We start from the raw sequence: 24,871 nt of genomic DNA on the forward strand, positions 1-24,871 counted from the left end.
GATGAGGAGCACTAATGCATTATTAATCACAGCAGGTGGGCAACTTCATTTACAGAGCAAAGAGACTCGTCCTCTCGGAGGGGAAGGACTGGATGGGTTACAAAGATAACACTCAGATGACTACGGACGATGACAGAACTGCCTCCCAACTGCTGCTCATTAGAAGTACATGAAGCACCTCATTTCTTAAGTTGCTCAAAAGCAGCTACCAAGAAAAGAAACTGGAGCCAAGTGAAAATTCTCTGAGGTGCCAGTAATTTTGTAAAGCTATGGCAAGCGGGGGGAGACGGCCAGATCATTAAATGGAATGATATGACTAGCAGGATATTCCAAGAATGAGGAGCAAACACAGTGAAGTTTACTATCCCCTGTAGAACAAAATAAAAAACAAACAAAAAACCAACACTGTAAGTAGCAAGGATGTGGAACAGTTTGCTTATGAGCCCAGTAACACTCATTACTAAAATATTAGCAATGACTACCTTTGAAAAGGCTCTGAGCCACTCATGCAGCAGAAAAGCAGATGAAAACCACTATATATCCTCCTCTGTGGAGATATAAAGGACAAGACAGTGACTTGAGATGGTCTAAAATTCCACCATCAACTCATCCCAAAAGCCTGGCACTATGTGACTGAAGAGGTGTTTTGTGCCCAGGCAGAGGACAATAAGGAACATCCCCAACGTACAAACAAAGGATAAAGCACAATCAGAGGGAAGTGGTATTATGGAAATCCGGCATTGCTTTCACATTAATGCACCATCCTTTTCTGATCTTCTCATCTCAGCAGCAAAACCAGAAAAAAAAATAAACTCCAGAAGTAAAAACTGATTAAAGGCGGGCAAGAGGGGGATTTCCAAAAGATATATTTTAAAAGACCGATTATTTATTTTAGAAATAAAAGCAAGAAGGGATTAGAGATGTATAAAACAAATAGAATGGGAATTAACTAAGCCCAGCACGCACCTTGTTACATAACAAAACCAAGGGGCAATTTCACATGAGAGGCAGCAAATTTAAATGATTGTCAGGAGACCTTTTCTAATGCTATCTATAAATCATCTGGTAGAATTCTCTTCCACAAGATATTATACAGACAAATTTTTCAGCGAGATTAAAAAAGGATTACGTGTTTATATAAGGAAGAACAACATATGTAGCTGCATTAGTCAGGTTTAAAAATAACAAGAGTGAGCAATTATCATGCTTCAGGACACAAGCTGATCAACAGCAAGGATCAGGAAGATATTTTTCCCCTGGTGGGACAGCACTGCAGATTTGGCCAGATTACAATTTTGACTTTCCAATGAAAACTATCTACTGCCACAGAAGGGACGCAGGGTAGAACGAACATGTTTAAGAAAACCAGAGGAACGGAAATGATACAACGGGGATACATTGATAATGTATCTTTTAATAACATGTATCTGAAGATTGCCTGTACTCTGCATGATATGCAGTCAAAAGTACTAAAGGAATCAAATTTCCAAGTCACTGGGTATCGTGCTGAAAAATTCATGAGGAAACAAGAGCTACCGGATAGCTGGAAAGAGCTACAACAGCCTTTCAGATCGCAATTCAGCAAGGCATTTAACATGGTCACAACGGGGAGAAGAACCTGGGAGCTGTTCGCATAAGGCACTAGCATAAGAAAAGATCACATTTGAAAGCTCATAGCCTCGAATTGGGGAATAAAGGTCAGAAGTCTGTCCAAAACAATGGTGATAAACAATAAATATTATGAGAAAGAAGTCATCTATCAACGTGTTTAATCAAACACCAGCATCTATCAACAAATGGGCTGTGGCAGGTGAAGCACGTGGAGAGCAAGTGGTGGCCTTCAGCTCGCCCCAGCAGGATGCAGGCGGCTGCATTTTCGTCCTTCCCTTACGTCGGGAAGGAGGCAATAATTTCTGTGACCCGGGCTCTTTAGTGCCCTGGCACACTGCCAGTAAGCAGCCCAACACTTCAGAAAACCTTCTGATAACACAGTGTACATACTAATTAGAAAAATTAATGGAACTGAGCTTTGACAAAGCTAGTAGCACAAACCTGAGAACTGGCTGCAGGAATATCTAAAAAGAGTAATTATGACAAATGATAAGGTGTCAAGGTAGGAGAAACAGTCCAATGGGATGTGATGGGGATAGAGGCATGACTGCTTCTGTTTAACATCTTTGTTAATGATCTGGAAGAAAAGTTAAACAGCACATTAATTACACTGAGCTATATTAAATTAGGAGGTGAAGCAAGGGCCAGCAAGGACAGAGAAATAACACAAAGGGTTGTGAGCAATTAGAAACCGATAACACACATTCCCGTGAACTTCAGTGCAAGAACTATGTGAGTCAATTGAAGGGAATATAAAAAAAAAAAAAAAAAAAAAAAGGAAAGAAAAAGCAAGAAAAGTGATAAAAGGTTGAGAATGACTGATTTGCAGTGAAAGTATTAATAAAACTGCACATAACTTGACTAAGTTGTGATTTAGAGGTGAAGAATGGAATGAATGAGTTGGTACACACTGAAGTACCACTGAACCAAGGACAGACTGGAACATGACCAGGTGTTTAAAGCTATATACAGTCATAGTTCCCCTACACTAATTGCAAGTGAATTAGATAAAGTCAAGCTTATAACAAAAATGAGAAGAACATTCCTGCAGCTGAGGTCCACCAGCCGGTGTTGCAGACTGGATTTACCCACCATTTGACTCAGCTCTGAACAGTTTGACATGATGAACAAATCTGGTTTGGCAGAAAGATGTTGTGAAGGTTACCAAGCCTATGAACGGCCTTTCTGCCAGAATAAGAACGCAGATGAGAGCTGGGTGAGCATCCTGGAGACAACCCATTTTTCCTTAAGACACAAAACCCATGGAGCAATAACCAACAAACCTAAACCATCGTAACAGCAGATGAAAAAGATAGAAGCAGATTTAAACAGATGTGCTATTGTGAGAAAAGATGGAGTGGGAAGTAGAAGGAAAAACGTTAATCTTACAACAGGGAGGACAGCTCTGAGCAGTTTTTTTCATGAAGGATGCTGTGATGCCTCACATTAATGTGAATCAACAGCTCCATCTCCGCATTGGCGCTGTCGCAGAATTAAAAATATGTACTTGCAGGCCATCGAGTCACATGGCCAGAAAAGATCAGACTTGTCCTAACCTGGCAGCATGACGGTAGCAGAGCAGCGCTCTGGAGAAGCAACAATCTTGCTGACTGCATAAAAGATGAGGCTGGGCAGCCGTGAGATCTCATCAAGCTTTGACCTTCACTTAGGCTGGCTGCATTGTCTTCTGTTCCATTTAGCAGTACTCTTAAAGAGCAAAGAGGCAGACTGTATTTCTATAGATCCAATTATATTCTCGACTTGAAACAACCCAAGGAAGGCAACCAGTAAGTATCGGTCTTCCAATCACATTCACGTAGAGTTCCTATAAAAATCATTTTATTTACTCCAGAGATTATGTTTTGGCTTTTCTATCACATTTGCACTTGTTTTTCTGCCTCTTTCTTGTCCTCCTTTTCTAATAGCCAGCAGACATGGATGAATGATATATTGTTTGTGGTAACGATTCACTAAACCCCTATGCCGAAGACGCAAAATAGGAGAGTGATGTGAGCCTGAAGAGTGGTTTACCAATAACCCCTCTGAGCCTGCCACTTCAGGAGGTCTGAAAATGCCAATAGTCTCCTATTTACCCTGGGCCCTCAGTTCCAGTGGCAGAGAACACGGTGTGTTGCCGCAGTGCTACAGGGGCCCGACAGTGCATCAGTAGGGAACGGGATGCACTGAGACGGAGGCACTGCCAGGACATAGCGTGTGTGGGAAGGGAAAAGCTGGTTTCTCGCCCACCTATGCGTCATGATGCCTGCTTCTAGCCGGTTCCGTCTGTCTTCCTATTTGCTCAGGCAAGTAATATTCATTATTAAAAATATGACTTTTCCTATAGATGAATCTCTATAAACAGCACACATCTGTCTGTATGTGAGAGAGCACGCTTACACACTTCCCCTTCGCAATTTTCCTACCTTTTGTGCCATTCCACCCTCTGTCAGATGACAATTAACACAAGTGAACCTAGATGGAGACTAATCGCAGATCACGATATTTGGGGAAATGGGGAAGAAAAGAAAGGACGAGAGCTCTCATCTCCGCACATGTGGCTTGTACAACATCAGCATCAGTAGAACCCACAGTGTTCCTCTTGGTGGGACTAAACCAGAACAAGCATGTTCCACGTGCTGGTCCACAAGTGGTTGGTCCTGAGAAAGAGTATAACTACTGAAATCGCACTTTTCACACAGTAGGGAGCTTAAATCTTTTTTCCTCCAGTATACATGCAAGAGGTAAGAAGGCAAATTTCCTGAACTTTACACGTCAGCCCCTTAAAATAAATCCCTCACTGACCGCTGCCACTGAAGAGACTACTTAAAAAATGTCTCGTCAAGGAGATGTTCGCTTAAAGGCCATTATGCTCTTATGAATCAAAATTCCAGATGCCAAACAAATGCCAATTAGCAGTATTAAAAAAACAGATGCCTTGTTCTGAGTGAGTATCACTGCCTGGTGTTTGAAGGGAAAAAAATGGCACAGAACATGCTGGAAGCCACTGCCCGACTGAGAAGACAGTTTTTAAATAGCTTTTCTGAGAGGCAAACTTAAAAAGCTGTAAAAGCAACTTATTATGGAAGTCTCAGCATAATTTTTCATCAGTATGGAAGAAGGTTAAGCTGTCCCCTGCCTTAAGCTGCTTTCTGTTCGGAAGTCGAAGCAGGGTGTAGAAAAGGTACAGCACAGAGGCAGGTCTGCAGAAAGGCTAACTGAAACAGCACTCACCCTGCAGCTGCTTTTAGCCCCCCAACTCACAATGTGGGTGTCAATGTTTGGAAAACCAAAAATGTAACTGCTCTGATTATTCATTTCTATTATGTGTACAATAAATCCCTGTCAAATAAAGATGACCTCATAAAAAGATTTTTAAAGCCATCATAGGCACCCGTTACACCCTTCACTTGGAGCTCTTCTCAGACCAGTGGTCGGAGACTTCCACAAGGTGTCCAGATCATCCACCTCCTCCTGAGAGCTGGCGAATTCTTAATGTGAAAATCAAAGGAAGAAACATGAATCCTCCTCTCCCTGTCTTATCATCCACTCGTTAGATCTGCACTAATCCACAAAGTTAGCAGGGTATTTTATTTCAGGAGTTTTGGTTTGAGCTCATCTGTATGCTTAGGCGATCTGACTTTAATTGCAGCTTGCTCTTTTAAACAGATCAGAAGTTGGCCTGTTTTAAAAAAGGGTGATCTCAGCCCCCACCTGCACCACAACCTGCTCAGGAGTACCGGCGTATAAATGGACTATTCAGAACAAAACCTCCAAAGCCAGAAGCCTCGTCCCTGTGAGAAAGACAGGAGGGTGCATTATGCTCCTGGGTATACAGGTGGCCGGACAGACAAAGCAGCATAATACCAGCTACACGTGGCACAAATAGCTTCTAGTTTTCTGCTGGTTTATGCCCAAGAAAGGCAGCCATGTACTGCTTCCTGAGCCTCTTTGCCCGAGTCCTAAAAAAGCCCAATAAATTGCCAGGATAAATGAGGACCATTCTGCAAAGTTCTGGGTTTGAAATGGGGAAAGAGCTAAGAAGTACTGCAGAACTATTAGAGAAGAATTAGGGAAATGTTAAAACATTACCTACAGATGGGATCATCAACAACAACGTCCAAAAAAGGGGAACAAAAAAAAAAGAGATAAAATAAACAGTACAGATAGTAAACAAGCACTTCTGATAGGTAGCTTACAGTTGTTAGGTACAGGCTACCACCACAACATGTGTGTAGATCTACAGGCTAGGACAATTACTTATAGATGAAAACAAAGAAAACAGAGAATTTCTTATAAATGAAGGTGAGAACAGCTAGGACTTATGAAGCCTCTCTGAGTTCAGAAATCCTCCTGACATCATATGGACCATATGGGTTCAGAATAAAAATCTCAGAGGTTGGCATAACAGAATATTCTTGTGGTAGCTTCACATCTAACTAGACTGAAACCCTTTTTTTCCCCACAAAGCACTGCCCAGAAAACAGATCACTGAAGTGATGGAAGGCAGGAGCACAGAACAGCTGAGGTAGGAAGGCACCTCTGGAGGTCAACTAGTCAAATCCCCTTCTCAAAGCAGTGCCAAGTAGAGCACGGTGCTTAGGGCCGTGTGTCCAGCTGGGGTTCGAATACATCTTCGAGGATGGAGACTCCACAACCTCTCTAGACTACCTGTTACAGTGTTTAATCACCCTCACACTAAAAGAGTTTTTTTCTTACATTCAAATGGAATTTCTTGCATTTCAATTTGCAACTATTACCTCTTCTTCAAAGAGAGCCCAGCTCCATCTTCTTTACTCCCTTCTATCATGCATTTATGCACGTTGCTAAGATTTCCCCCAAAGCTCTCTCTCTTCAAGGCTAAGCAAAACATTCTATTTTAACTGCTTTTTCAGTTATTTTTCTAACTGGATTAAAATAGTATCAATTGATACTATCATAATTGATAATTAGCTATTGATACTAGAGGTTTGAAGTACGATCTGACAAAAAAGCCTCTACAAAAGAAATATTCTTCACAATGAGAACAGCCAAACATCGGAGCAGGTTGTCCAGCAAGACTGTGCAACTGCTCCCCTGAAGGTTTTCAAAACCTGCCCAGAGAACACCCTCAGCAGCCTGATAGAAGTTGGTCCAACTTAAAAGAGGGGGTTGGATCATAGACTTCCAGAGGTCTCTTCCGATCTATATTATTCTATGACTCTAGACAGGAACCAAGGATGGATATTCAGTATATTCACCCCTGAATGAAGGAACTTAGGAAGCAACCAGGTTGCTCTATTCCGCTTCTCAATTCCATTAAATCCTGAGTTTATAGGTTGTTTTAGACATGATATATTTTTATATACACTCTGGCGAGCTTTAACCCTTTTATAATTTAAATAGCTCTTATCAAATCCTTAGCTGTTTCTTTTTAAATTCTTATTTTTAGAGATGACACAGTGTACAATTTAATCAGAAAACAACTTTTACATGCATTTGGATACAAAGTGAGCTAAGGAATGTGTTTAAAATGGATGAATGTTATCTAAAGCAAGGGAAGAACATATACACTGAGGTACAGAAACGGTATCCATGTCCACACATAATTTAAGAAGAGACAACATTCTCTAGATAACTCTCCTCCCCCCCAGACTTTAAATGAGACAGATTTCTAGCCAAAAAAAAAAAAAAAAAAAGAAAAAAAGAAAAAAAGAGGGGGGGGTTATGAAACGATATGCAATATTCAAGTAAGATATTTTAAACCATGAATGACTATTGTCAAAAGATGATAAAACTGAGCATCTCATTTTAACTTGAAGCATTTGCCCTCAGTCTAATAATAGAAAAGCCTTTCTGTTCTTGGATAAACTGGCCGAAGACTGACACGGGCAAGAAAATCCACATTCTAGCCAAAAACATTTGATGCAGACTCACAGCCAGCTGAACTCACAGCAAAAGCTGAAGAGATAAAGAGCAATTAACACACCTGCAGAGATTTCACCAGCTTCTGAGTAAACTATAAATACATTTCAATTTGCTATGTAGTTCGTTGACTTGAGGGAAAAATAGCATGCTATCACTAACATAAAGGAAGTTTTTGCCTAGTCAAAAATTGAATATGTAATGCAATCCCTGGCGGCGACTTCAAAAGCATTTATATAGGTCGCTGCCCATATTTGAACTGATGTTTCATTATTTGCAACTTCAGATCAATCCAATGAAAATAAGCAAGCTATAGATCTACCAGAAATTTCATCTATAATACATGACAGTTGATACCAATACTTCTTGGTCAACTGGAAATATTAAGTAAATACTCATTTTTTGCCAGAGCCCTGTTGATATTTTTATCTCCTCCTCCTATTCCATGAAAAAAATAAATTCCTCCTTTGTAGAAAAGGCACACTTACTGGTACTTTGAAAGGAGAAGTATTTGCAGCGTCCATGGAGTTGGTTTTCTCAGATGTGCTGGTCCCGGAGATGCTCCGTCTGCGAGGAGATCTCTCTGCTGGGACCTCTGAGGAAGAAAAGAAAAAGAGGGTGAATGGGTGCAGGGGGGTGGGGAATTTTATGCTGTACAGGACAGACTCCTCAGCAAAGTTTCCAGTACACACTAAACTGCTGAATTACACTCACCTATTTTTATTTTTTTTTTTTTTGTCTTATTTGCTCCCTAAATTACAGGAGCATTTCCACTGACAGATTCAAGGCTGCGAATCTGACTTGATTGGAGGCAATAGGCATGAAAAGTGCTGGTAAAGATCAACACCCAAACATATATTGCTGTTTGTGAGATAATATTCAGAGAACTTTAAATTATTATTTTTTACATAAGCAACACAGTAATTAACTGGTAACTAAAATGAAGCCACAGAGAAATTCAATTCTAGTCACAGCTGAACACAATTTGACAGAGGTCAAAGTTCGGTCTTATGTGACCACACAACTTGCTCAAACCCTACAACCACCAGAAGCCCTGTAGCAACCCGGGTAATATGACATATATATCTCCGCAGATAAAAAAAAAAAAATAGGTCAACTTATCATTCTGGCAATATGACCTTACTAAGACACGACTTTGGCATCTTAAATCCACGCAGGCTGATCTGATGAGCACAAATATTCATAAAAGATATGCTTCTATCTGATTCTATTGACTTACAAAGTATATACAGTATTTTTTTAAAAAATCTGGCATACAGGCACACGTATACTACGCATACATGCTCTTTTATGCCTAGCTAGATACACACACACACACGCACATACACACAGACACAGATACCTTTATCGCAACTGCTGCCCATCTCCGGCTCAATTGCCAGCCTTAAAGGAATCCAGCTTCACAAAACATCCTAACACGGGGAGGGAAAAAAATCACTTCCTAGCAGAAAGTCTATTGTTATCTTCTGAATCCTACAGAAAAGGAATAAACGGCGACTCCAGCCAGTGACATTCTGACTCCTGCCGTGTTCCTTTCAAAGACAGATGCCGCTTAAACTTCCATTCCTGGCCTCCCGGCCCTGGGGATCCGTGCTACTTCCACTTAGGAGAAAGCTGGGTCTCTGCTCCCCTCCCTTCCCACAGCTTGCGGAGAGCAAGCGAGCGAGCAAGTGAAAAAGAAACACACAGGACTGCAGCTATTCAATCAATCGCTCCGACTGCACATCCTCATTAGTTACTTTCAGGCTATTAACAGACGCCCAACTGCCGGCTTCCCTCCGTGACAGCAAATTTCACTGTATATCCTGATTCACAGCAGCAAAAAGGGTTTACAGAGATATACAGCCAGCTGGTGCCACGAGAGCAGCGCCTTTCTCAAAATAACTGACGAAAAACCGAGAAAAGCCTTCTTCAGGGATAACACTGCGATGCCATTGTGATGGCTTTGCATTCCGGATTTCCATGTCATCAGAGTTATAGCACGGATCTCCCATGGATGCTTCAAGAACGACAAAATGGAGCATACTGAACGAGAGGCTAAGAAACCCGGACCCTGCAGTATTAGTGTCTCACGCTGTAGATATTTATCTTTTGAAAAACCCGACCGCTAACACTCAGCCTCTCGATCTGCTCGTAACCATCGATGGGGAGAGGACTGCAAGCGGGGAGAAGAGCCTCCTAACCCGGGCTCTGGAGCGAAGTGTAAGGCTCACTGCAGCTACCCCTGGGAAATGGGCAGGGCAGACGGCTCGCTGCCGACCGCGAGGATGATGCACGAGCCCCGCTCGCCCCGAACCAAGTAAATCACGGGCTGCCAGAGCTGCCGGTAACAGCAACAGAGAGATGCTGCTTTCGGGGAGCCCTCTCCTCTGGCTGACGAGCAGCATCGGGCACTGCCCCGCACAGCTCAGGAGGCATCGCCTGCCCGGTGCTGGAGGGTAAGTCCCTGTCAGGGCACCTTTAGAGAACCAAATGCCGGTGCTAAATCGGGGTTTCTGTGTAATGGTCAGCACTGCTCCCTCAGCAGCCTCTGCAGAGGCGGCTGGTTTCATCCAAAAACGTGCTCTCCTACACCGCTACGAGCATCCCCCTTCCCCTCAGAAGAAAAACTTATTTCCTGCAGCTCCTGTAAGCTCAGCTCTCCCAAAGAGAGCCGTATTACGTCGGATTTAAATGATGGCTTTTGCTGTTCTCCTTGTAAATGTAATGAAAGCAAACGGGAGCGATATATTCACTTGGAACCGGGGAGTAAAGCGAGCACCTTTCATTTTAGATTGAATAGTAATGAGTAACGTAATAGGTTTGGCTTTCTCCACTTCTCACACACAGGAAATCACATCAAAGCTGCTTCAGTAATTTAACACAGTCTGTTAACTTTGCTGAGTCATAAATGAAAACAGGAGCCCGAATTCCCCGCGATTTTCAACAATAGGTGGTCGCTCTGCGAGGCTGGGAGATCAGGAGAAGTTTCTGATTAAAGCAAAGGGAGCTGAAGTTGCACCAAGGAACGTGGCCGGCTCTCCTCGCCTTCCCCCCTCCCACCACATCTGTCCAGGAACGACTCAGGTTCTCAGCAAATAAACCACTGAGGCTCCGTCAGTGCAATGAGTTTCTCCTGTTCTCAGCCCACCACGGAAGCGTATCAAATGGGAAAGGGAAAATGAAATATTCACGAGGCACCTGTAACAACCTAAAAATAAAACTACCTTCTCTTCCCCTTCCAAAACGCAAGAGCTAACAGACAGCATGCTCAGTCCCCAGGAAACTGAAGGCCCTAGATAGAGCACAATTGTCAGGAGACGTTAACTCAAACTCAGAAACTAACGGCGCTGCCATGACATCCGTAGAACAGAATTTTTGCTGAGTTGTGTAAAAAAAAAAATCTATACTGTCATCACTGAGCAAAAAATTAGACAGTTCCCTCTCCGGCTCCACAAGCAATGCTAGAGGCTACTCTTGCATAATCTTCACCTGCTGTAAAAATCAATGCACCTCTCATAGGCTCAGTATTAAATTACAATTGCTCTCCGCATTGCTCACTCTCAGGGACCAGAGCTACAAATAAATCCCATTGTTTCTATGGAGAAACAGTCTGAAACCCTCCTCATCCCCTCTCAATCTCTGGGGGGGGGAAAAAAAAAAAAAAAGAGAGACAGATCTTCCCCTTTTCAACCTTAAAAAAATCCATCAAAGAAATGAGTTGTGAGCATCCCTATGGGGCACCTTTAATCTATCCCCTCATAGAATGATGATATGCAGCAATATTTATGTAAATAAATATTTATGCAGATCCATACTTACACACTACATGGTAACATACACCAATTAGCTGAGGCAATTACTCCGCCATGGCAGATGCCTCTGAAGAGGGACGTGCCCAGGGATGCAAGGCAGGGAGATCTCTCAACCTCTTCTCGTTGCCCCACTCCCTCTCCACTGTAGCACTCGGGCTCGTTTTGTTGGCCAGAAGGCAGCTCTGTGCCAGGGGAGGTTCAGGTTGGAAATTAGAGAAATTTCTCCTCAGAAGAGCAGTCAGGCACTGGGACGGGTTGCCCAGGGAGGTGGTGGAGTCACCGTCCCTGGGGGTGTTCAAGGAGAGGTTGGACACGGTGCTGGGGGACTCGGTTTGGTGGGTGACATTGGTGGTAGGGGGGTGGTTGGAGCAGATGATCTTGGAGGGCTTTTCCAACCCCAAAGATTCTGTGATAAGCAGCTGCAGGGACTGCCCTGCTTTGAAGGAGACCATCTGGGCCACAGCCTCGGTGCCCTCCAGTCGGGATGTGTCTCTCAGACTCCTGGATTTCCTACAGCTTGGTGCTCCGGCCACTTGAAATCCAAAACCTCACTGCTGTGGGAATTTGTATTCTGCTGTGAAGAGCTTTTTCTCAGAATGACAGGAGGAAAGATGAAACAAACCTCCCAGCTTTGCAGGACAGCCCTTGCTACTCTATCTCAATTTTTGTGAATTAGAAACGGATTGGAGAAGGGCAGGAGAAACAATCAGGGACAAAGAAACATCCTCAGGGGTTACAGTGAAAAGAATGAAGCTACTGAACTTGTAAATAAGGTCACAGAAACAAAGATTGCAGGGGTCTCCCTGACTCTGCGAAGGGCACGGCACTGGAACGAATGCACGGCCGCAGTGGGACGCCCTGCCACGCGTCCGGACCGTGCTCGTGTCCTCCCAGCACTTGCGAGAGCACCTCCAGGTCTGAGAGCTCCTGCTAACAGAGTCCACAAGGGTGACTTCGAAGCAGTCCCAAGGATCTACCTAGGAATGCAGAAAAAGGGAAAATGCACCAGCAAGCAGAGCTCCCGCCTGTCGTTACTCACAGGGGCTGGTGCTGGCCTCTGTGGCAGCAGCCACCAGTTAACAACAGCACATGGCTTAGCGCTGACGGATCCCCTGCTACGACATCCTCAGCTCCAATGATCACAAAATATTCGGATTTGTGAAAGGCTACCCTGAACAGCCAAAGACAGACTATCGACAACAAATTTCTATTTCTTTCCCAAGACATACTGCTGAGCAAAAATCCCATCCTCATACTCATTCTCCAAATAATCTTTCTTTGAAATCTTTGTTCTGTCTTTATTGGGAAAGGGGCAGGCTGCTGGTTCTATCTCATCTCCTTGATAGGAGGATAAAAGAAAGATTCAGCAGGATTTCAGAGACTGGGACCTCCATTTTTTTTTCATCTGTGCACATCCTGATACGGTACCTTGGTCTGTGACTAGAGTGGATAGAGAATATGATTCATAAAAAGAATCAATGCATCCTGCCTCTGAAGTCTAGCTTAATTACAGGTATCTGATAAACACAAAAACAATTCAATACTACCAGTTACACACCCATAGCCAACCATTCCCAGACTGCCTCTCAGGTGCAACTGTATTCAAATGTCCCTGCTTGACACAAACCAAAACAGCACCCGACCCAAATATTCACCCCACTTTTGATAGCTGCCTTGGCACTCCCTGGGAGAAAAAGGTTATTTTTTGGTATATAAACAATCCTGCAATTAGCCTTTTTATGTAAGCAAGATCCAATGAGCTACACACACACTATGCCTTGTTTTCTAAAGCAAAGTTTGTTGTTGTTGCTTTAAATCTTGTACCATTCACTCAGCAGCACTTACCCCAGTGGGCAAACCACCTAATTATTTACCTATCAGCCGTGCCATTTTCTAAATTAATCTGCATGGACAGCCTATTATACATTTCAAATACAGTAATGCCTAGAGGTCTATTACCAGGCTGCAGCCTGGCTGGCCTAACTACTAAATAGACACCGTTTCTGCCCCAAAGAGCCTACAGCCTTCTTAATTTGAAACAAAGCATTATTAGAGTGTGATAAGCCTTACAAGGCAGGAGGGAAGAAGTGCATTAAGAAAATAAGGCATGCAAATTAAGTAAGTTATCCTTGATGGGCCTCTGGGTGATTATTTATTTGGAAATTAAACTTATACTGAAGTAATTATCCTCAGATAAAATAATCAAATCCTAGGGGATGAAAACAAAAGAGTATCTTGAGAAGGGTTGTGAAAAAGCACCTTTGTCGTTTAAGATTTGTAAGAAGGGTCTAGGGAAGTGCTTCTCACAAAGAGGGCAGACAGAAGAGACCCTACTGCAGACATGGCAATGGATTACAACGCACTACGGGATTTCAAGGCCATCCTCAGCACTATTTTCTCCTCTGTCAAAAGGCCAATTAGTCTTACAGATTAGCTACAAGAGAAACACAAAAACCAGCAACACTTGACTTTTTGTGACTTAGTATTTCTTTTACAAACACACTTCAAGAAATGACGGGCTTAAATCTAAGCTTGGAAGAGTTGGAGCACTTACGGGTTTGCCACTGGAGCTGGTTTTTGAAGATGTTATTCATTAATGTAACCACCAGTTGAGTGGTTTACTACAGCGACAAACACACTGACATTCACTGTTTCACAATCAGCAACTACAGAGGTTGTTCCTTACTTTACAAAGACAGCACACTACAACTTCTGGCTTGCAGGGCAGAAAAACTACAAAGCCAAGTACAGACACTGCCTTTCTGCTCTATGTTTTTGTTAACTATTTCCCTTGTGAGCCACTGATCACCTACTGCAGTCTGTAAGCAGTGAGGGTGCCTGTTCAGTCCCGATGGTTTGGTTTCGTCATGTACCTCTGTCTTTCTACGTATCGATGGGCATGTGCACACACACAGCACCTACAGCACATTAACTGAGTATCACATTATGGCATTCAAGACTTCATCAGGACAGAAGAGGTTATTTTTGTCTCATTGAAACAACCTTAAAGGGACAAAGTGCCCAAGTGACAGCTCTAACGAGAAAGAGATCTTGGGTGCAGTCAGTATTTACTTACTATTTCTTCTACGTTGGTGAAAATACCCACACCAGCTGACAAATTACAGGGAGTAATAAAAAGCAGGAAGAAGGCAAGTGTTAGGAGATATATAAGAAGGAATGAGAAAAAAAAAAAAGGTACATCTAAACCTCATCTGAAAGATGCTTATTACCTAATGAAATAGGAAGCCTCATATAAAAATAAATAAAGCTGTTAACATTTTATCTTGGAGCATTTTTCTCTATCATTTTACTCACTTGGGGAAAATTCAGACTTTGGTGCAATTCACAGGCTGTTATAAAAATTAATTAAATGCCTGTGTAAAAAGCCTAGACTAATAGCAAACTCAAAAAATATGATCTGTACTAAGTCCTGAAATCTAAATTTGTGTTCCAAATACATTATGCAAATTCTACCTGATGTAACTTAAAGGAGAAAATTGAAATTTGCACTGAGAGCTCTTCCACATTTATCTAGGTAACTAGACAGGAGGAAAAAAGCCAGAAGAAGATAAGTCTGAGAGAACACAACAGTCACAGTCACAGCACACTACACTGAACAAAAGCTCCCAAGTCTAGAAAGGGAAACACAAAGGAAACCCCGCAAAGCTATAGAACTCTAGCATCAAACAACTACTAGATCCCAGTTATGATCAAAACCTCTCAGTCCATTAGCAGGGATTTTAAAAGAAAACCCTGTGCTTTACGGAGGACTAAGTCAATCAGACAAGTCTTGCAAGATGATCCAGGTAAATAGCAATGATTTTAATTTGCATACAGGTAATTCTGTTGGTTAGACACTTGCATTGTGTTGGCATCTAAAAAAATGTGATTGAATTAGTGCCCAATTCAGGAAGTGCATAGCGAGCAACCTACAGTTGAAGTCACTTAAAAGACATTAAAGTCATCGATTCTTGAGGAGTTCAGTCTGAAAGACAAGACCTAACAAGCAAAGCAGATGAATGCACAGATGAGGCTGGAAGAAAGGGCAAGAATATCATAAAAGATAAAAAAAAAAATTGGCTTTCAAGTACTGACTATCACAGTCCCTTTATGCAGAATGTTCTGAAGAAACTGAACGTGGCATTTAGTGAGTACATCATCAGCTGTTATCAGACTGATGCATTCACTCTGAAGCGGTGGAAAGAATCCTCCAGCTCTGCAAATACAAGTCAGGAATGAAGCATATGTGCATCCCTGGCTGTTCAGTATCTCCTCCGTATGACAAGTCCAGCCACATGAAATTTGGAATACTTGCCCTTTTTTACCCTCCTCATGTATCAGCCTTGAAAATCTCCTGAGCAGGTTGACTCCAGACACAGCAGTATAAATTGCCAGCCAACACAGAAACAGAGATGAGGAGCTACTACCACACTTGACCTGGAGATGCTGATGTCCTCGTTAGTTCCTAATGATCTTGGACTGCCCCTGCTAATTCAAATCACCTTGTGTTTGCTGCAGAGAGATTGCACACAGACAATTAACACAGATGAGCTGATGAATGGAAACTTGTTCTCACAGTGTCATTTGTTGAGAGGCTTATGACTTAGACGCACAGTATTATGATATCAGTATTTATTATCCTCATTATTAAACAACAGCCTCAAGCCACAACTTTCAGAAATCATCTCTTTTACTCTCTGCAAAAAGCCTGTGAATCGGGACATTCTCTAAAAAGCCATGCTTTTCTCTGGTTATTGGGATGTCCTCACCTGTCACTGGCTCTTGGGGAATGGAAGCTCCACAGCTCTCCCCTGTGCCTCGTGATGGGCCAGAAGCCTGCTCTGAGCTACACTACCTCTTGCTCACTCTGGCAGGATCTTGCCCTTGGGCAATAAAATCTATTGCTATGGACACACAAGAAGAAAAGTCTCAATGTACAGCAGATACCTGATAGATGCCATCAAACCTTCAGTGTGGCTCTGGATAATTTTAATTAACACGTGCTTGGAGGCAAAAAATATCTCAGTTTTGTTACACCCTCCAGACTCCATGCTGAATAAATACTCCCTGGCATGTACAGGGTGAGGTTTTGAAGACTTCTTGAGGACCTCTTGGTGTGGAACAAAACATGAATGCAGGCCTACATGTAAGGGTGGAAACAGCAATCTTGGGAAGAACAGCACTGGAGCGCAGTCCACACATCCTCTTGTCCCTGCTCACATTTGACATGGTATTCCCAAAGAAGTCCACGGCACATAGTGATGAAGTAATTAGCAAATACTAACAGACCTGGGAACACTTCCTTTCCTTCCACACTCCGTACTTTTCTGGACCTGCTAAGCAAGAGAACTGCTTCCCATAGAGGGAACGTTGTAAATGCTGTCTACTGGAAAAAGTATAGCAACACCAGGAGCTGCCCTGGGCTCTGGATGGAGAACCAAATCAGGCAAAATGCACTAGATTGGCTGCTGCCTACTTGACTGACAAAGTTCCACACACTGCTGACTACTGTATCTTGGCAAAAATAAAAAACTGTTATAGCAAACAAATTACTTTAAATAGTTCATCAAGAGGAAAGGGGGATATGTCTCGGGCTTCCTGTCTGAGCAACTTGGAACCTGGAAATTATCAGAAGAGAATGAAAGCATCCTGTGAACAACAAAATGTGAAAGAGTGAGACGGAATGATTTATAGAGCTGACACTGAAATAAAAACAAATAACAACAGCTTGACATAGCAACAGCTGAAAGGGAAAGACAAAACAATAATCAGCTTCTTTGTGCGAATGCTGTTTAAAACATTTTTCAGGCTTTTACTGGTATTTATGCTGGACTATAAATAAAAGAGTAGTTTCAATTTTCTACTTGAATACAGTTAAATTGATGTGTAAGTACGCAGAAACAGAGCACAGGATTGTTTGATTGTGCTTCCTAGATTTAATTTCTGGACTAGAGAAGTATCTGATCCCTTGGCTGAAATTTTTATTCCAAACACATCCAGACATTTCTCTGGAGAAGCAAAACTTTCAGCAAAGTCTCCTCTTTGATTTATCTTACTAGCATCACATGGCTGTGAAATAAAGTTGTAGGCATGCTGACAGCAATGAGTAGAAGTAGAGTGGGGGTTCTCCCTCTGACACACTGATCAGCTGGTCAAATGGCACAGAGGAGGAGAAAAACAGGCTGTAAAGAAACACTTTTTAGTCCAGAAACAATCTACTGCCATATTAAGATGGCACATGCCCATTTCTAACTTGACCTTTGCACTTGCAGCTATTTTAAGCAGATTCTAACCAGGTTTAATTAATAACTACTTATCATTCACACACTTTAAAAGACATAACATCAAGTGACTGAAGAAATTAAGTGCAGTGAAAGTAGTAAAGGCTTGCTAGTAAAATGTAAACAACAACAAAAAAAACAATAACAAAAAACAACAATTAGCACCGTACCGTACCAAGAAATGAGAGAAGGCTTTTCTCTTCTTCTGTGCTGCTATCCAGCCATTCGGCCACATCGCCAGGAGAAAGAAGACTCATTCTCCAGCCAGAAAACTTTTCCATACAGAACTCAGTAAGTGAACGAAGCAGGGTAGGAAGGGTGGGGAGGAGCGGATGGTCTTGGGATTCCAGTACTCCAGTTGTTGGCTACACTGACAACACAAGAGCGTGATCCTGCCCTGCTCTCTCAGCCCTACATCTGACAGCCCATCCTGACACAGCAGGCATGGGTGGGAGCACAAAGTGAGATCTGTACTTCTTGTCCCTTTGTGTCAGGTTTCAGTCCAAGCAGGAACAGAAAGAAGGCAAAAAAGGGGAGCAGGGGAAAACAAGGTCTGAAAATCCAAAAGAGGTTGCAGGTTATGATGGAAACAGTTCAAATAAAAAGAAGAAACAGATCTCAGAGCTCAAGAAGCTCAAACAAGTAAGTGAAATCGCTCATCAGCTAAGTGTAATATATCCCTGCCATCCCTTAGAGTGTTGGCTTTGTTTGTAGGCTCAGGCTTTATGCTTTATGCCAAAAGAAAAAACAAAGCTCAGAGGCAATTTAAATACCCTCCTCACTCCCAAAGAGCCTGCATTCCCCTGTTTGCAACCCCCTTCGTGCTCCAGCTATTATAACAGCATCCCAGCCTTTCTTACAATGAATTTGTTCATGCAATGGCAGGTTGATCAATCTGTGAATAGGAAGCTCCCACCCCTCCCTCTCCCCTCCTCCTGCATGGCGGCGGCATTGATCGGCAATAATGGAATCTGCCTCTGCCTGCCAGCAGCAGCATTACAGGGACCCGCTCCTCTTCCTCAGCAGCAGGCAGCCCCGCAGCGCTTCAGCCTCGGCTGCAACAGAGCAAAATAAGGAAGAGGTAAGGGAGAGCAGCGCTCACGGGGGCTCGAAGAAGTCATCAGTGCTAATGGTCGATTTTTTTTTTTTGAGCGAGAGAGAAATGGAAAATAATTCTGCTCTGTCTAGACAGTGGGCTTGCTCTGCACGGCTCTGCAACGAGGACTTGTCATTGTGACTTTCTGAAGGGTCACATTTAATTGTACAGGATTTATAGCACTTGATTTATTCTACACAAAAGAGCATTTTACAGGTTTACACATGCAGGAGCAGAGACGGATCATGTAAGTGAGGGACTCCCGGGCCCCACAAATCAAAATTGCCTTTGTCCTCAGGGGATGGAGCTGATGCTCCGATCAAACTGCACTCTTTAAAGAGACAGCCGCCTTTTGTTCACCATTTTCTGAACCTGTCCTGATTTTAAATAATTTATACACATGCCAATCCCTATTACAAACTAGGACGCTTGCTGACCACTGACTAAAAGCCAAGGCAAAACAACAACAAAAAGCCATTAGATCAGCAAAGCGGAGAATTAGATCCCAACCAACAAACCAGGGGAAAAAAAAGACAGCTATCAAGTCCCAGCAGGGAAGAAAATTCCAATTACTTAAGACAAACTGTAGCAAAGTACCGTTTGTGCAGGAGGGATATTTTCATAAAACACCTGCCAAGCAGGGCTGATGCTCTACAGAATTCACAATTAACGAGGGAACATGGGACAGAGCAGCTGAGGAGGGAGATACCCAGCAGCACACAGGACTCAGCTGAGCAGTCCTCCCCCCGTTCCCACTGATGAAGTGCATACCCCACCCTACGAACACAGGAATTAAAAAAAATAAAATATTGTCTGCATAATCTAAAAGACAGATAGACAGACATCAGATATGCTTTTCCATCTATGCAAATACCAGCTTTTTTTTTTTTTTTTGACAAAATGAGCTTTTCCAATAAATTTTCGCTGTGTGCAGAGGAGGATTACATTTTGTCCAACTTCTACAAGTAGGATCTTCTTTGCGTTAAGAATAGGCAAACTGATGACGCAAATCTACTTGCAGTAAGAATGGAATTAAATACAACTTTTTGAGAAAGGATTAGGTAGCTATTTTTCGCTATCCAGCTGGTCAATATGAAACAAAAATATTTATCTCCTTCCTTTTAGTTTTCTGTGAAACAGATATGGTGCTCCAGAATACCTGATGACCCTTCTATTAAAACTGGTTTAATTCACAATATTATCTATCAATTTCATAAATAACAGGTTCTAGGGAAAACAAAATTAAGAGTATTGATTTCCCATGAACGCTTCTCATCCCCATGAATTTTCTGTCCTTTCTAGGAGCACATATTGTGTACAAATTCTGCTTTCCTCCACAGCTGTCTCACCTTTTGTATCATGATTCAGCTTTATGAAATCCTTTCAATATATTATAGAGGTCATGTTAACAGGGGAAATATATTAAATGCTGTAAGAAAACGGAGGCATAAGATTTCAGACAGTAGCATTGCCTGGGAACTGAGATGGCATCTAAGTTTTCCACATGCAGAACCCTTGCTCTCCTGTGGCATTCACCTTCCTGGGGCAACACATGGGGATAAAGTCATGATTACAGTCATCTAACCTGACTGGTTTGAAACACCTCTAGAACATCGCCCAGCAACTCTCTTCCATGTGTTGCATTATTTCTAGCTGAGCAAAGGCACATCTTCCAGGAAAAAGGACATCTTATTTTAACAGACACTGCAGAGAGGTAACAAGGCAGCCCGTTCCCCTTCCCTATGCTGTTCCAATGGTTAACTGCACTTGTGGTTAGCAATTTGCTCCCTGTTTCCAAGAAGGAATTTATCTAGCCTCATCTCCTAACCACTGGGCATTGGCTGACATTTATATGCTTCGGTACTCTCCATTATCAAATTTTGGTATCAGAAATCTCCTCCCTGTTTGCATCCTTTGTGAATGTCTGGTTTCAGACAATCACTTCAAAAATATCTTCAAACTCCTTTGTAGCATTAATTTTCATTTTGAACACTTCTAGGGAAAAAAACAAGCAACCAACCAAACAAAAAAACTACCACAATCAAAAAGAAGACCAAACTTGCTCCAGGCCTGGAGGAGGGAAATAGTACTGGTCTCCTATTAAAACTTGCCACAGGCAGAAGAAACACTGTGAATTGCTTCTTAAATTGCTCTTTCTCCACCTTAAAGAAGGTCTTGTGCTCTAGAGCTTACCAAAAGCTTTCAGAAAAGTCCCACTTGAATTTTTCAGGGCAGCCAGGTTTTTAGGTAAGCTGCAAATAAGCAGGAGAGGAATATTCAAAATGTATCTAATATTTTCATGCTGTGAGACCTACCCACTTGCTGAACCACTGCAAACACAGAAACTGTCCTATCAACCAGAGCAGAAGTGCCCAAAACGTACAACTATCCTTTGCAGATGACTGAAGCTACAGAAAGATGGGAGAGATCAGCGAAGTAATGCTAAACAAACAAAACAAAACGGGGATGAGCAGCAGCTGCCTTGAGAGACTGCTGTTTTCCAAAATTAGCACTGGTAGTTGTACGGAACAGCAGGTTCTGTCATGAAAAAACTCCTTCAAAGTGTTGGGATTCACCTCCCTCACCCCTGAGGGTCTTAAGGCAGACGAGCCCACAAGGCCGAGAATTAAAGCAAACCCTTATGTTTTCCAATGTCTTATATAAATAATTTAAATCTTGTGCACATCCCCAACTAGTAATTCTTTACATTACCGCCAGCGAACAAGCTTCCGCTCCTTTCTGCACTTGTCAGAAATGTCAGCCTCCTACAGACATGACTTTGAAACCTATGAAACTAAGCAGCTTTGCCATCCCGTGGATTTAAAAATTAGCATTCTTGATAAGTAAAACTACGCAGAAGCATGAGAACTCTTTTTTTTTTCTACATGAATTTTAGAAAATGATAATTCATAATCTATGCAAATAATAGAGCACAGTTGCCGTCTGATGTGGATGCTTTGTAAGCACAAAGTAGCGGCACTATTATAAATCATAATGTATTAATGGTCTCTGCATGAGCCACTTACAAGAAAAGGAAAAATGGATCTTACTTGCACCAGGGATGGACTGACGGGCTGATTGATGGATATTGCTACAGTCAGTAGGTGATTTCTTCACAGCAATATACATTAGACATTGTACACCCAAGTCATTCCTAATAAAACGCTTTACGGTTAGTTTAGGAGCAAAGGAAGACAGGATATTTACGGACCTGAAAAATGAAATCCTCCCTTCAGAGCAGGGGCACAACTGACAGGGAGAGGGCAATTTTTTCCCACAAAAAGCAGGCAGGCAAGGATGTATAAAATAGCTTGCCTGCGGTTGCAGCACTTGTTAATCCACAAGACACGATACACACCTGCTCTTCCATTTCCTGGATCAATGTCATATATACCAGACAACACTATTCACCTCTACACTTGTCCGTTAGGAAATGGGAAAAGTTATTTCAGTCATTTCCCCCAGAAAAATGCCAAGCAGCTATAACTTTTCTATCCTATTCAATGCCATGGAGCAGAACAAGAAAGCTAGCTTTAAAATAAGTTTCCTAGGTATCTAAAAATGTCAGTTCTAGATGCAAAAATGTGCTGTTTCCTGCGTTAAATCATTTTAAGTGCCCATATATAATGAATATCATATTGTTTTGAGAAGCAGTATTACAATTTAACAGCCTTCTAACCACACGATAATCTAGTTTAAGAGCATCCGGATGGACAAGGCTGAGTCATTCATTTTGCGTTACGGAATCATGGCAAAAGGATTCACAACTATTTGGTGACACAGATAACTTTTTGGCTTAAGCCCCATAAACTACACCAGCCTGTAATACCATGACACAAGCTGGAGGCAGCTGAGCAGACTCATTCTGTTGCAAAGTAAATCAATGGCAGATTTACGTCAGGCACAAGACGATGTGGAGCACAGCAAAGCACACAGGAAGCCCTTTTTATCAGAACTGATGGACACTCAGGTCTCCTTAAACCAGTCCATTCTGCTCTGGAAAGTGAAACCACACTGCTGAACTGCTAGCCCACATGTACACAGTATCATCTAGTATTATATCTTTTGAGATTGCTTAATGAAGTGATTTTAGTGCAGTCAGGGATCGGTAGCACTCGCTCTCAGCAGCTCTCATCCAGCTGAAGGTGACAACCTCTTTATGCCACACCTCATTGTACCAGGGTGATAGCCCCTCTTATTTGCAGAGCAAACATCACTTGCCTTCCAAACCCAGCTGAGGTCACAGACATGAACCTAGTGGCTGTTCAGGAGGGAAGCGAAGCACAACATTTCCTAAATAATAACTGCTGGAGCAGCAAGGCAGTGAGGGCAGCGAGAGCCGTGCCTGCTGACAGCCTGTAAAGATAAATAGGGACAGGAAGGCTCAAAATGAAGGTGAACAACACAACAAACCTTGAAGTTCTCTAGTATATAATAACACAGTCAAGAGCTCTCTCGTGTAAGTGACATTTTAAGTAATGTCAGGAAGCTATTTCCACACTTAATTTTGACAAGGGGTTGGAGGCAAACAGGTCAGCAACTGAAATGAGAATTTAAACCGTGAGGGCCTAGCTTTTATAAAGCTTTTCCATGCCCATTTAGCCTTCCAGCAAAATCATCTCCTCTTGGCTGGCTGCCTGTACCTCACCTCGTAGAAACTGAGTGGCAAGCCCCTACCACAACGACACAGCAAACAGCCGGGTACCTAAATCTAACCAGGGGCCCTTCCCAGCCAGCAGCCGCTTCAGGCAGGTCACTTGGACACAAAGGACGGCAGCTGCCAGCACGGAAGTTGGCTTGGACTTCCCCTGCAACATAAAGATCTGTTTGTCTGCCTGTATGAACCTAACAATGCTACAGAATCTTTTCTGTGATTGCGAGCTATGTTTTAAGGGATTTCCATTTCATTGTTTCACTGGTGTACAGAAACTACGTTGAGTACACGCAATAGCTTAGCATCACAGACGTGCTTTTCACGTTAAAGAAACAAAACTGTCAGAAGTCTATGAAGCCACCTGCTAGGGAACTGAATTTCAACCTACTTTTAAAACACCTCTTAAAGGGATGCTTGAGAACAGCAGAAGACTGGAGTGAAGCCATCAGCTGAAGCCCAACGCAGAGTGAGTGAGATACGCACCTGCACCTGCATCACAGAGGGTGCCCAGCACTGTGGAAGAAAAGAAACGTGGCTCTATCTAGAGGCCAAGGAGGCAGGCATAGAAGGAACCACCATGCTGCTCACGCATAGCAAGACAAGGATAAAGCCTTAAATGATCTTAAAATAAAAAAATTGGAGTAATTGAAGACTAAGCAAATTACTGTGATTTTGGTTGTTGGGCATGTTAACCCTAAACAAGCCGGTTCCCAAAGTCAGAGCTTGCTAGCACTAGGACAGTTTTACCACACCAGGGCAAACCATCCTTTTCTTGTTCTCTACTTTCCACGGAAAAATATTTTGCCGGTGTTACAAAACAGTGACCAACCAGAAGCAATCAACAGCTCTGACACAAGTATCTCTGCCAGGGAGACTGTTGCATTTTCTGAACTTCACTGACAAAGCAACCGCAGTTTTTTGTGGCTTTATTCCCCCCTTCCCTTTCTACACTAACTTAATTACCTTTTTGTACTCCATCCAACTTCAGGTATCTTCAGGATAGCCAAGGATTCGGCTAAGTTACGCTGCTAGCAGTATGGTACTTTGTAAGCGTCTATTAATGACTACTCTAAAACATTAAGCTAATTTCATTCCAAATTAGGGCGAAGACATTATTTACAGAGTCATCCACTCCACAGCGCTTTTCCAAACTGTGAGCCATATGCCTTACGTAAACAGACATCTTGTATTCAAGCCTGAATACATCCAGCTATGTATTTAACAAGCTGTACGTAAAGACTACTTAATATCTGATGCTGGTCTTCATGCGATGACCTTTTCCCCCAAGAATGTGTTTATGAGGAACACCACCTATATTCTTTCCCTCCCATCAAAAACACTGGGTGTTCAAAAGGAGGAACAGACTCAAAATGTTCTGGAAACACAGAGCTCTGTCTTGGAGGAGTGAGGTGGGTGGAAATACCACAAAGCAAACCAAAGCGAACCCCACCAACACATGCACTTCTCCAGAATCGCTGGTAAGTGGATGCTGTGGAAGCGACAGCTTGAAATG

At 42.5% G+C, this 24,871-nt stretch overlaps 1 protein-coding gene across 13 annotated transcripts in view; it reads right to left on the reverse strand.

The window, feature by feature from the left end:
- RASAL2 (RAS protein activator like 2) overlaps nt 1-24,871 on the reverse strand; it is a 176,932-nt gene that overhangs the window by 47,864 nt on the left and 104,197 nt on the right. For 12 of the 13 annotated variants that reach the window (XM_038183330.2, XM_038183332.2, XM_038183331.2 and 9 more), the window contains one exon: nt 8,001-8,107. In XM_038183330.2, the coding sequence (XP_038039258.1) occupies nt 8,001-8,107 (107 nt within the window). Of the gene's footprint in view, nt 1-8,000; nt 8,108-8,875; nt 9,052-24,871 lie in introns of those variants that run through there. The other variant, XM_021272312.4, reaches the window with a different exon arrangement.

This window comes from Anas platyrhynchos, chromosome 8 (genome assembly GCF_047663525.1).
Source record: "Anas platyrhynchos isolate ZD024472 breed Pekin duck chromosome 8, IASCAAS_PekinDuck_T2T, whole genome shotgun sequence".
In the NCBI taxonomy this organism is placed as follows: domain Eukaryota; kingdom Metazoa; phylum Chordata; class Aves; order Anseriformes; family Anatidae; genus Anas; species Anas platyrhynchos.